General features: G+C 58.2%; 1 protein-coding gene across 33 annotated transcripts in view; it reads right to left on the minus strand.

The window, feature by feature from the left end:
- Window positions 1–12,599, minus strand: part of NCOR2 (nuclear receptor corepressor 2) — a 240,317-nt gene that overhangs the window by 92,659 nt on the left and 135,059 nt on the right. For all 33 annotated transcript variants that reach the window (XM_078337682.1, XM_078337664.1, XM_078337665.1 and 30 more), the window contains 4 exons: window positions 9,254–9,426; window positions 8,379–8,472; window positions 5,465–5,643; window positions 1,327–1,381 (listed from right to left, as the gene is read on the minus strand). In XM_078337682.1, the coding sequence (XP_078193808.1) occupies window positions 1,327–1,381; window positions 5,465–5,643; window positions 8,379–8,472; window positions 9,254–9,426 (501 nt within the window). The remainder of the gene's footprint in view (window positions 1–1,326; window positions 1,382–5,464; window positions 5,644–8,378; window positions 8,473–9,253; window positions 9,427–12,599) is intronic.

A 12,599-nucleotide genomic window follows, 5' to 3' on the forward strand; every position in this document is an offset into this window, starting at 1 on the left:
GTTGGCAGCTCCTGCTCCAGACCCCTCTGGAAGCTCCACTGAACGAAGCCTCGTCCTCAGTTGCCTCTCAGCCAAGGGACACCATGAAGTCTACCCCAGCACAAAGCCGCCTGAGCCCCTCGTCCTGAAAGAAGACTGCTCACTGGCCAATTCCTGAAACGCCCTGCGTCCATGTCGGGGAGCCCTAACCTAGAGTCCACTGTGCTGTCCACTCCTCTAGGGAGACGTCGTCACTTACTCAGGAGACGAGCTATTTATAGGGCTTGTTTCTCCACACTGGTTTTTCAGGCATGGAGAGATTTTTCCCCACTCTGCTCCGTCCCTCTCCTTCTACGGTTATCAGCTCAGGAGGGGCAGGCGCTGGGATCAGCCGTCCTTGCAAATGACTGCCTCATCCTCCCGGCCTCCCTCCTACAACCAGGAAGCCCAAACAGGGTGTCCACCAGGCTGGTGCAGGCAGCCCCTTCTCTAGAAACATGATTCAGGGGAATGCTGCTGAGGACACAGGTGGCCTTCCACGCAACTGTCGCGGGCAGCCTTTCTCCTCTGACCCCAGGATGCTGGGGGAAGGCCCGGGGGCCACGTCCAACACACAGCCTCCTCCAGCCACCTGCTCCCCACCTGCAGCCTCTCCAGGCCCAGTGCCACCAGCCTTGCGGGTGCAGAGGAACGGTCTTCTCATTCTCTGGGGACACTGTCTACCGGCCAGCTGGAGCAGCTCCAGGCTCGGGTTTGGCACCAAGTGGGCTTTAGGCCTCACTTCCACATAAAGCCTTGTCCAAAGAAGATGGGGACTTGCAGGCCACACGTCTGGCTTGGCATTAGGGGTGTCAGAAAGCAGTCAGTGGCCCTCAGAGGGACCTAGAAAAGCTGTTCTCTCCAGTCCCTTTGAAGCGAGCCACTCCTGCCTATGAAGACGTCACCGGGACGCCACGCGAGGCAGTGCTTCCAGAACCCACCCCCAGTTTGTGAGGATGTTCCACGCAGCCTTTGAGGAGCTGGCAGGAGGGCCTGTCAGGCGGCCACTGGGGGCTCCGGGAAGCCTGGCCACGTAGCTCTCCTGGGGGTTCCGGGGTTCCCAGGCACTCGGCAACCTGAGGCTCCTCCCCCAAGGGCCCAGGAGGCCAGGGCGGGGCCTGCACTGATCTCCCAGAAGAAAGGAAGGGAGGGAGCGAGGGAGGAGGGAAGCATGGCAGCCGGAGCCCGGGGCCGAGCAGGCCCAAGCATCGTGGGCAGGGAGGGAGGGAGGGAGGGCCTCCACCCCAAGTCCACGCAGCTGTCCACGGAGGTGGAGACCAAAGGAGCATAGGGCAGGCGGCGACTCACCTTCCTCTCCAGGAATGACGCGATCAGGCCAAAGTTCTTGGGATGCTGCATGAACCTGTGGGGAAAGACAGGCGGGCATGAGACCCGGCTGCGGGGGGCTTCCCTGCCGGGCAGCCGATCAGCTCCCAGGCGCCTGCCATCTCCACTGGCCCGGCCTGGCGGGCACCGCCCCACTCGGAGCAATTAAGCCCAGGGGGGTGTGGGAAGGGCTGCTGCAGCGGGCGGGAGGGGTGGGGACCCGGGGGTAAGAGAGGGCGTTCCTTGGAGTGAGTCACTGGCTTTAGCGCCTTTGAAAATATATTTGTTTGTCCTGCTGGAGGCGGCTTCCAGGAAAAATGAGGACATGACATACAGCTCTTTGGTGGGGTTCCCCCCCTTTTAAAATCCGCTTTGGTTTTTCTCTCCAGCTGGATCTAGGAAGCAGGGCCTTGCCCGGCCCACACGGGGTCTGCTTGGGAACACGGCAGGACGCCCCCAGCCTGGTCACGGCTCAACAGCCTGCTGGGCCTCCCCAGGAGAGCTGGGAGCAGAGGCTCTGAGTGCCCATGGGGCAGCATGAGGGGTTGGCCAGCCAAGAAGGCAGCAACTATGGACTTAAGTTGGAGGGCGGTGGCGGGGCGCTGGCACCATCCCAGCTGGCTTCCTGCGTAGCCAGGAGAATGACTGGGAAACCGCTGGGCCAGGCTGGAATCTGAGAGCCAAAGGAGTGGAGCGTGGGGGTGGGGATGTGGGTCAAGGCCTGCTCCACTCCCGGGGTGCTGGGTGGAGTCCCTGGCCCCGTCCCTGGCCCCGGCCCAGGCGATGTGCTACTGCTCCACGGCCTTTGCAGGGAGAGCAGTGGCTGCTGGCAAGGCTGGACCGTGGGCTCCCATGGAGAGAGACGGAGGGAGCACCAGCGCCCGACCTGCCTGGCCCTCCAGATGGTGGGGCAGGAGGCCAACAGCTCCTGCTTCCCAGCCTGACACCCGAGGATCCTGAACAGCCTCTGCTCTCTTCCCGGTGGAATGGCAGGCTTCCCCGGCCCAGGATCCCACCCAGTGGGGCTGGCAAGGCTGGAGCCATCCTAAAGCCCTTCTCTTCCAGACAGGGAGAGTCCTTCCCTCCCCGCTCCCTCTCCTTGTCCCAGTGACTTTCCTTCCCTGCCAACCTCTCCCATGGGGCTTCCCCAGGCACAGTGGGGGCTCCCAAGAGACCAGGAATCAAACTTGGAAATCTCCTAGGTCACCTGTTCTCTTCCCCGCAGATCTCACTTGCAGCCCCTGAAGAAGTTTATTAAAGTTTCCTATGCCCTGCGCACCTCACCACGGCTGAACAAAGAAGGCACTGTCGCTATGACCATTTTACAGAGGAGAAAACCGAGGTTCACAGGGGGAATGGTCACATGACCAGCACATGGTAGAGCCCCACGCTGTCAGCAGGTGCTTTTCAAAGCCCCAAGTTCCAACAATTCCTCTGCACATAAGACCGCAAACCAAGCCCACGCTCTCTGAGGGGTGCAGGCAGCCAAGCTGCGCTCTCACAGGGCGGAAGCTGCGCCAGCCCCACGGCCGGCAGACAGCAGCCCAGCCCGGGTCGCCCGCTCTTCAGCCACCGAATTAACAGAGGGTGGTATATCAGACCTGCAGAGCCACACGAAATCTTCCAAAAGGCTTTTCTCCCACAGAAAGCACCCAGAACACCTTGTTTTTGTCTTTTAGAAAAAATACACTATCACGCCTACCGGGGGAATTGTAATACCAAATGCAACGGTAATTCTTAACACCAGTGACTGTCCCAGCAGCACCTCCCTCGTTTAAAACTGTAAAAAGCATTTGACGGAGAATTCGATTTGATGTAGCAAGAACGGGCCTGCTATGGCGACGCTGTAGGCACGAGCCACAAGGGAACCGAGCACTCCCGCTCCGGACCCAGGCTGCTTGCCGTGCGGGACCACTGGTTCTGTGCTGTGGCACGCAAGGGCGCACGACCCCGCCCCTCTACTTTCATGGAGATTTCAACGTTTCCATCATCAAAAGCTATTCTTAGGAAATGTTTTCTGGCCAAGCGCAGTGGCTCACACCTTTGATCCCAGCACTCTGGGAGGCCAAGGTGGGTGGATCACAAGGTCAGGAGTTGGAGACCAGCTTGGCTGATGTGGTGAAACCCCTTCTCTACTAAAAATACAAAAATTAGCCAGGCGTGTTGGCATGCACCTGTAGTCCCAGCTACTTGGGAGGCTGATGCAGGAGAATTGCTTGAACCCGGGAGGCAGAGGTTGCAGTGAGCCAAGATCACGGCTCTGCACTCCAGCCTGGGCGACAGAGGAAGACTCCAACTCAAAAAAAAAAAAAAAAAAGTTTTCCACCAAAGACCCTCCTGGATCGTCACCATGTCCTTTCTGAGGTTCAGTATCAGCACTTGTGGGTCCGCCCACCCCTGCCGGGGACCCAGAGTCACCCCATCCATCCCTCGGGTCTTGCCTGGAACCTCTTTGGGGCCACAACCCTGGACCAAAGCCCAAGCCTAGGGTGGAGACAGCCCAGCAGGGCGCTGGGGAAGGAGTGGCACTGCTTTGGAGGAAGCTCTTGTCTGGAGGCAAGGCCTTCTCCAAGGCAGCAGAGTGGCCTGCCAGGTAGACGTCGGGCAGGGACAGGGCAAAGTCTATTCCCAGCATGCCCTCTTGGCCAAGCGCGGGGGCCTCTGTCCACTCCTCAGCTTCCCACTCACCTGCCTCCCGGGGGTCTGGGGTCCTGAGGAGGTGCTCTGTGACCTGGGCAGAGAACCCAGCCCTTTCCGTGATTACAGAAAGCCTGTCCAACCCGCAGGCCGCATGCGCCCAGGACGGCTTTAAATGCGGCCCAACGCAAACTCCTAAACAGTCTTCAACATCATGAGATTTTTTTGTGATTTTTTTTTTTTTTTCAGCCTAGCAGCTATTAGTGTTAGCATATCTTCCGTGTGGCCCAGGGAAGCCAAAAGGTTAGACTCCCTGGAATCACAGCACACTGTCCCCAAAACCTGGGGTGGCTCAGCAGGGCCCGCCATCTCCTCTGGAGGGCCCGGGCCAGGAATGGAGGTCTCCCTCTGCCTGGATGTCACATTGCAGACCCTCGTTGTGGGGTCTGACCCCCTCGGACACAACTTTGAAGTCTTGGCCTTTCTCCACCTGGCACCTCCACAGTCACCTGTGCCAAATACTCCATCACTTAAGGGGTCCCCCAACAAGCTTTGCCTCTCAGAACCCAACTTCCCCCACCCCCACCTCTGCTCTGCACAGCCCCTCCCTGGCCCCATTCACAGCCCCTTCCCCACACAGACTCCTCATTTAAGCTGGGGGAGTCTGAACCCCACCTCCGCTGTGTGGCCTTTGTTCGCTGTCTGAACCTCTCTGAGCCTCTGTGTCATCCCCTGTGTACTGGGGTGGGCCTGGCTGAGCTGTCGTAAGGGACAGGAGAGGGAGACAGATGAAGCCAAGAAGACATCAGCAGCGGAATCACAGACCTGCCCAGCCAGCAGCTACTATCAAAGACAGAACAAAATAGAAACTGCCAAAAAGCCACTGGCCAGCCACAGGCCCTGCTCCGGCTGCAGCCCAGCCTCTATGTCCCTCACGCCTTGTCCTTCCGACTTGCAGGGCCCCGTCTTGCACACGGCTGCCCTTACAGTTTGTACTAGGTTAAAGTGTGTTCCCAGAAAATTCATGGCCACTTAGAACCTCTGAATGCAGCCTGATTTGGACATGGGGACACTGCAGATGTGATTCCAGTGAGGTCGTATCGGGCCAGGCTAGACCCTGAATTCAGTGTGAGTGGCCTCCTTACAGGAAGAGGGAAGCACGGAGACAAAGGTCATGTGGGGACAGAGGCAGAGTGTGGATGGAGGCATCTAGAAGCCCTGGAAGGTCAAGGACGCCGGCAGCACCAGAAGCTGGGGAGATGCCAGGACAGGCTCACGGCCCCCAGAAGGAACCAACCCCGCCGACACCAGGATTTGGACTTCCAGCCTCTGAAACCAGGAGAGAGCAAATTCCTGTGGTTCGAAGCCCCCCTGGTGGATGGTCATTTGTGGTGGCAGCCCCGGACACAGTGCAGGCCTCAGCAGGGTGGGTTTCTGGGACCAGGGAGGGCCAGGAGGCCAGGCCACGGGGTGGAGGACTCACTTCTCCCGGAAGGTCTCCTTCTCCTGCTCGCTCCACATGTTCATGACCTGCCGGTCTTTGTACACCTTCATGGGGTCGGCCATGAGCCCGTTCATGTTGATGAACTTGATGCGCTGCTGGTCGGCGTCGTACAGCATGGGTGGGATCACAGCCAGCTGGCGCATCTGCTTCTCCAGGTTCTGCAGGGAGCAGAGCGCAGGGTCAGAGTGGCTGGGGGCGAGGTGAGGCACAGAGGGTACGGATGTTCTGGGCCAGGGCAGGGAAAACAAAACAAAACGCAAAACCGACCGAGGAGGAGAATGATGAGTCTAAGCGTAATAATAGCTCACTCTGGGGGCAGGGAGAACGCAAAGGCCTCCCGACAGGTTTATGGTGGGCAGGACTGCAGATTAAATGCAGAGAGCAGCAGCCGCCTTCTCGGTGGTAGGAGGGGAGCCATGAATCTTCCCCTTGGAAATGCAAGCACCATAAAACTGCAGGAAGGATGCTCAGCTCAGCTGGGCCCAGGGAGCCGGGAGTCTCCAGGTTCAGCAGGCAGGAGTGGGCTCTGGGTCCGGCAGCCCCCACGGTATGCAGGCAGCCCAGGGGCGCAGAAGAGGGTCTACCACCTCACTGGTAGAGCGAAGCATTTCCCTCCCCCGCACCCCACCCCCCTCCTGGCAGCCGCCCCTTTGAAGGGCCCACCTGGGATCCTGCCTGCCTGGCCCCAAGGGCGACAGGAGCCAGGCAGCCGCTGCTAATGCACTAGGAAGGCTATTAAGAGGCTCCCAGCCGCCACTCAGCTGGGCTCACTTCCCCAAATCTCGCAGCCAGCCAATTACTGGCGATTAATTACCCATTTCCGGAGGCAGGCGAGCGCTTGGCACAGCCAAAGTCAGCCAGTTCAAACGATCCGGCTGCCCGGCTGCCCACACCCAACCTCTTGACTCAGTGTCCAGGACTCACAGCCAGGGACCAGGTGCGAGACACAGCTCTGACCCCGGAGTGGGAGAGGAGCCCCCCAAGAGGCTGGCGTCTGTCTCCCAGACACTTGGAACTGCCCTCTCGACCCCCATACAGAACGCCGACCTTCCTCAGATGTTCCAGAGATGTAATAATGGCAGGACCCCTGGCATGGCCACAAGCAGAGTCATCCCTGGCAGGCCCTCTGCTCCGCCCTCCCACAGCTGCCTTCCTGTCCTTCCCATGCCAGGCCTGTGCTCTGACCTCAGAAGGCTCCCAGAGGGATGGCAAGTGCCTCTGCTCCAGCCCAGCACCCCCCCGCCCCGCACACTCCCGGGAACTCGGGTCACCCCAGGCTGGCTGGGGAAGTCTCTGTCCCAAATTCCACTTCCACCCTTCACCCCAGACACAGCATCCTTGACGCCCTTGAGGACTCTGATGGCTGCATTCCCATGTGGCTGGTGTGTGTGTATGTGCGGTGTGTGCGTGTGTGTGTTTAACAGTTGACCCCGGTGCCACATCCTTGGCCATCAGGTGAGGAATGCAGAGGAGAGGGCCCGGCCTCCTCCTCCCAGTGCACACCAACTGCACGTCCAACCTCTGCGGGATGCCCATGAGTGCCCGGTGTCGGCGAGGCCAGGGCTGAAACGCCCTCTCTGGTGCCCAGCCTTCGAGGGCCAGGCCCTGGCTTTCTGAGCTCTGCTTTCTGTCAACTCGATGTTGTTACAAACAAAAACATACCACGAGAAGTTTTAAAATGAAAAATTATGCTTTAATGGCCAGATTTGTCTTTGGATTGCCTGCGTCAGAAGCATGTGGGTGGCTGGGTAAAAATGCGGATTCCTGGGCTCTGCCCCAGACCAGCTAAATCGGAATCTCTGGTGAAAAACTGCAATTCAGACCAACTCCTCCTGGAGCCCGTCCCCTCTGTCTAGGCTGAGCACCAGCATCACAGGGCAGGGGTTCTGCTGCCCAACAGAGCCCTCTGCAGCCAGGGAGGGGCTCACGCCTGCTCCGTCCAGGAGGGGAGCCGCCAACCACACATGGCCGTCCAGCTCCCGAGATGTGTCAGAGGCAACTGAGGAACTGAACTGCTAATTTTATCTTATTTTAATTAATTTTGGTTTCAATAGCCATGCGCGGCTCTGCTGTGCTGAGCTGAAGAGCTCTAATGTCCCATCTGGACAAAAGCTGTCCCTGGACCAAAGTCCCCAGCCAGGAAGAAACGTGCCGCAGGTGCCTGGTGTCTGCGGTGGTATTGGGAACAGGTGGTAGTGTCATCATGGATGCCTGACCCACAGGACCCAGGACGGGACAGACTGATACCAAGCCCCTCCCCAGGAGACAAGGCCACCCCTCTGCTTCCTGGCCATCTAGGGGCCCCAGTGATGGCAGTCAGGGTCACCTAGGCTGACCCGTAGGCGTCCCAGCACCCCAGAGGCCTGAGGTTCCTGCGTGAAGGTCGTGGCTGTGTGGACAGTTGCTGTGCTAGGGACTCATCACCCTGCCCCCTGCTCCCCTCACCCCGCCAGGCTCTGGGCCCCAGAAAGCTGACCCTGGAACCCACAGGCACCCCTGCCCCTTGGGTGTCTGGTTGGGCTCAGCCAATGGGAAGTTCCAAAAGGAGGCCGGAGATGGGAAGAGTGAGAGGCCTGGTCCTCGTTCCCCAGCCTCCTCCCTGCTGTGGCATCCAGGAGCGCTGTGGCCCTTGCTGCCGGAGGTCCTGCCACCCTCCCTCTCGGACCCGCTAACACTCCTCTCTCCACTCGCCCCTGCAGGCCTGGGATGGGCCTCAGCTTGCTGAGGCTGCTAGTCCTGGATACCTCCATACCCACCTTGATTCTGCCCACACTTCGGTGGTAAGCCCCTTGACATGAGGTACCTGGGAGGTGTTTTCTGGCTGGGGCCTCTACACCCCCACAGGGGATACTGGGGAAGTGGAGCTGAGGCCGGAGCCAGGGCCTGGACTCACCTCCTGCTCTGAGAGGCCATCGATGATCTCTGACACCTCGTGCTCGCTGCGGGCGGCTGACATGGACAGCCCACTGCCCCGCTGGCCCACCCTGCTGGGGACCAAAGGGACACACTCAGGACCAGCCTTTTGGTGGCTGGGGACACTAGCAGGTCCCCTCAGCACAGCCCTGAGCCCACGCCCTCCCCAGAGGAGGAGACCGGCCCCACACTCAGGGGTCCTGGGGAGACATGGAGCCTCCACCACAACCCAGCGACACAGGCAGCGCAGTCCCTTCTGCTCTCCTAAAACGCCCTGAAAAGCCCGGCTCTGCTTCTTTGGCCCTGTGGCAAAGTGTTTCTGTCTGTGCCTCAGCGTCTCCCCATCATATGAGGGTTAAAAAGTGGCAGCCATCTGCTGAGGGCTGTTGTGAGGAGCTCACTGAGATGTGGCTTGTGAGTTCAGTTAGGGTGGAAGCTGCTGTTATCACGAATGGACTGCCTTGTCTGCGCAGCCAAAGAAAAACGGCCACAGAACCACAGCGGCCTGTCACCAGACACCTCCCGACATGGGCCCACCCAGTCCCCACGGCCATTGCTGGAGCCTGGCAGCCTGGCAGGCTGGTCTCTTAGCCACATCTCTCCCCTTTGTCCCACACCAGGGATCTCAGACTCGGCCGCCTTCAGGGCCATGCGGGTCCCACACAAGAGTGAAGCTGGCAGGTGCAGGCTGTGGCACGGGGCTTGCCACAAAACGGATTTAAGTTCCAGTTCCAAGCAAGCGTTAGGCCAAACAGGCGCCCTGTGACACATGCCAGGGGCTGGCCAGGCCCCAGCCGCCAGCCTCAGAGGCGGCTGCGCTGTTCTGTCTCGCCCTGGCCGGCCGGCCCCGCTCACCTCTGCATGCGCTCCTGCAGCTCCCGCTGCTTGCGGATCTCGGGGAACTGCTTCTCGTAGTACTCGCGCACCTTGCTCTCCTTGGCCCGCCGCCGGGGGTTGTTCTCGATGCGCTCCACCTTCTTCTCCCAGGCCTCCATGAGCTGGTCATAGCGCTGGCAGAACTTCTGCTCCTGTGAGGGCGCGGAAGGGGCGCTGCGGAAGATGCTCCTGCCCACTCACACGCGGGCACACACACAGGTATGCACAAGTCACACAGACACACACGTGCAGTAACAGACATACAGATATACACACTCAGACACATACACATGCAGTCACAGACATACAGTCAGATATACACACACAGGCACACACACATGCAGTCACAGACATACAGTCAGATATACACACACAGGCACACACACATGCAGTCAGACATACACACAGACACACACATGCAGTCACAGTCAGATATACACACACAGACACATGCAGTCACAGATAAATATATATACACACACATGCAGTCACATAGAAATACATGCAGTCACATACAGTCAGATATACACACACACGCTGTCACATAGATATACACACTCACACACACACATGCTATCACAGACATAGATATACACACTCAGACACACACATGCAGTCACAGACTACAGTCAGATATACACAATCACACACACACACATGCAGTCACATACAGGTACACACACACACACATGCTGTCACATACAGATATCTGACTGTATGTAGTCACATACAGTCAGATATACACATTCACAGACACACATATGCTGTCACATAGTCAGATATACACACTCAGACACACACATGCAGTCACAGACTACAGTCAGATATACACAATCACACACACACACACATGCAGTCACATACAGGTACACACACACACATGCTGTCACATACAGATATCTGACTGTATGTAGTCACATACAGTCAGATATACACATTCACAGACACACATATGCTGTCACATAGTCAGATATACACACTCAGACACACACATGCAGTCACAGACTACAGTCAGATATACACAATCACACACACACACACATGCAGTCACATACAGATATCTGACTGTATGTAGTCACATACAGTCAGATATACACATTCACAGACACACATATGCTGTCACACAGTCAGATATACACACTCAGACACACACATGCAGTCACATACAGTCAGATATACACACACAGACACATACACAAGTCACACAGATATGCACATGCAGTCACACTGACATACACACAGACGGATACACACACATACAGTCATATAGACACAGTCACACAGACAGGCACAGTCACACAGGCAGATAGATACACACACAGGCACACACAAGTAACACAGAAACAGTCACACAGGCAGGACAGCTACAGTCATATAGGCAGACAGACAGACACACACACACACACACACATATACACAAGCAAATAAGATACACAGGCCCATCATTCACACAGCCAGCCAGCCAGACACACAGATGGTCACACAGGCACACAGATACATAGGTGGTCACATGCAGGCAGGCATATGATACACACACAGTCACACATGTAGATACACACTAGACACAAATATGTCACACAGGCAGGTGACAGAAAGACACACACACAGCTGCATGGATATCCAGCAGGCCGGGGCCCCTGAAGAAAACCCACAGACTTCCCCTAGAGGACATGGGCACTGCCCTTCCTGGTAAGCCGGCCACCCAGTCCTGGCCTCCTCTACAGAGGCCTGGTCCCAAACGGAAGCCACCAGTCACATGTGGCTCAACTGCAATCACAAATCAAGTAAGAGGTAAGAGCCAGGCTCCAGTTCTCCCCAGCCACCCTCCAGTGTCCAGCAGCCACATGTGGCTGGGGCTCCGGCCACACCAGACAGCCCAACGGAGCCCACTGCCACACCACAGGAAGCTGTGTTGTGCGGCACGGCGCGGGCGCCTGCCAGGCCCAGGGAGGGGCACCCTCCAGAGAGAATGGCTCTCCAGGCACTTCCTCATTCCCCAGCCTCACTCCAAGGCCCAGCTGAGAGGACCCCAGCAGCTCCCACAGAGCTCCCTCCAAGACAAGGAAGTCCCTCTCCACATCTAACCACATGCTGCCTGCTGCATGTCCTTTGAGAAAAGACCCCCCATCAGCCCGGAACATAGCTGCCTGGCTTCCACGTCTCCAAGGTGACTCGAGCAAGCAGGGAGATGTCTGGCCACCCACGCAACCCCAGTTACCCCACCTCCAAAAGCTGGGAGTGAACAGACGGTATGGCCTGGGAGCCTCCACAAATACCCTCTCCACACTTCCAAACAGTCAGAAAGCCCCTCTCTGGTCCTGGAGCCCAGACACCCCAGCGCCCCCGATCCTGTATTTCAGCTTCTGACCAAGGGCAAGCTGTTCCCTCCGTGGGTACTGTCGTGCCCACAGAGTGGTTAGGCTGGCGCTGGGCAGCCATGAACCTGACCCCATGCATGCAGGGTGTGCCAGGAACCCGCTGGAGACCAAGAGGTGGTTCTGGCAACAGATAATGGCCACACGTGCTCGGGGAAGTGGCCGTTGACAGCCCCAGTGAGGGATGGGGACTACAGGGATGGCAACATGCAGCCCACACCACCTCAGCCCCCATCCGACAGGCCGCAGGCCCTGGGTGAGAAAAGCTCGCCTCAAGCCAGCAGAGCAAAGTCACATGGTGGCTAGTACGAACCAGGGGGGCAACCAACAGGCCACTGGCCAGTGGGGACTCAGCCTGTCCACGAGGAGGGGTGGGCAGGGTGCTGGCAAGACGGTCTGGCTCTAGTGAGTCCCTGTGGAGTGCGGGGAAGGCAAAGGCCCCTAGCAGGAGCATCCATGAGGGGACATCCCACTACCTCCATGACCCCAAGCACCGGGCTCTGTCTTCTGCCCAGGACAAGAAAGTCCCCCTCCAGGTCTAACCACAGTGCTGCCTGCTGTAGCCTGTGCCTATGTCCACTGTGCCGGGTGTGCACTTGGCCAGCCTCAGCTAGCGCAGGGCAGGCAACTCCAGCCCAGCCTGGGCAGCGAGGAAGCTGCTTGCTGGGGATTTTCTTTTTTTTTTTTCCCCGCTTTTGACAGTTTCCCTCTTGTTGCCCAGGCTAGAGTGCAATGGTGAGATCTCAGCTCACTGCGACTTCCGCCTCCCGGGTTCAAGCGACACTCCTGCCTCAGCCTCCTGAGTAGCTGGGATTACAGGCATGCGCCACCACGCCTGGCTAATTTTGTATTTTTAGTATGGACAGAGTTTCTCCATGTTGGCCAGGCTGGTCTTGAACTCCCAACCTCAGGTGATCCACTCACCTCAGTCTCCCAAAGTGCTGGGCCAG

Source organism: Callithrix jacchus, chromosome 9 (genome assembly GCF_049354715.1).
Source record: "Callithrix jacchus isolate 240 chromosome 9, calJac240_pri, whole genome shotgun sequence".
In the NCBI taxonomy this organism is placed as follows: Eukaryota; Metazoa; Chordata; class Mammalia; order Primates; family Cebidae; genus Callithrix; species Callithrix jacchus.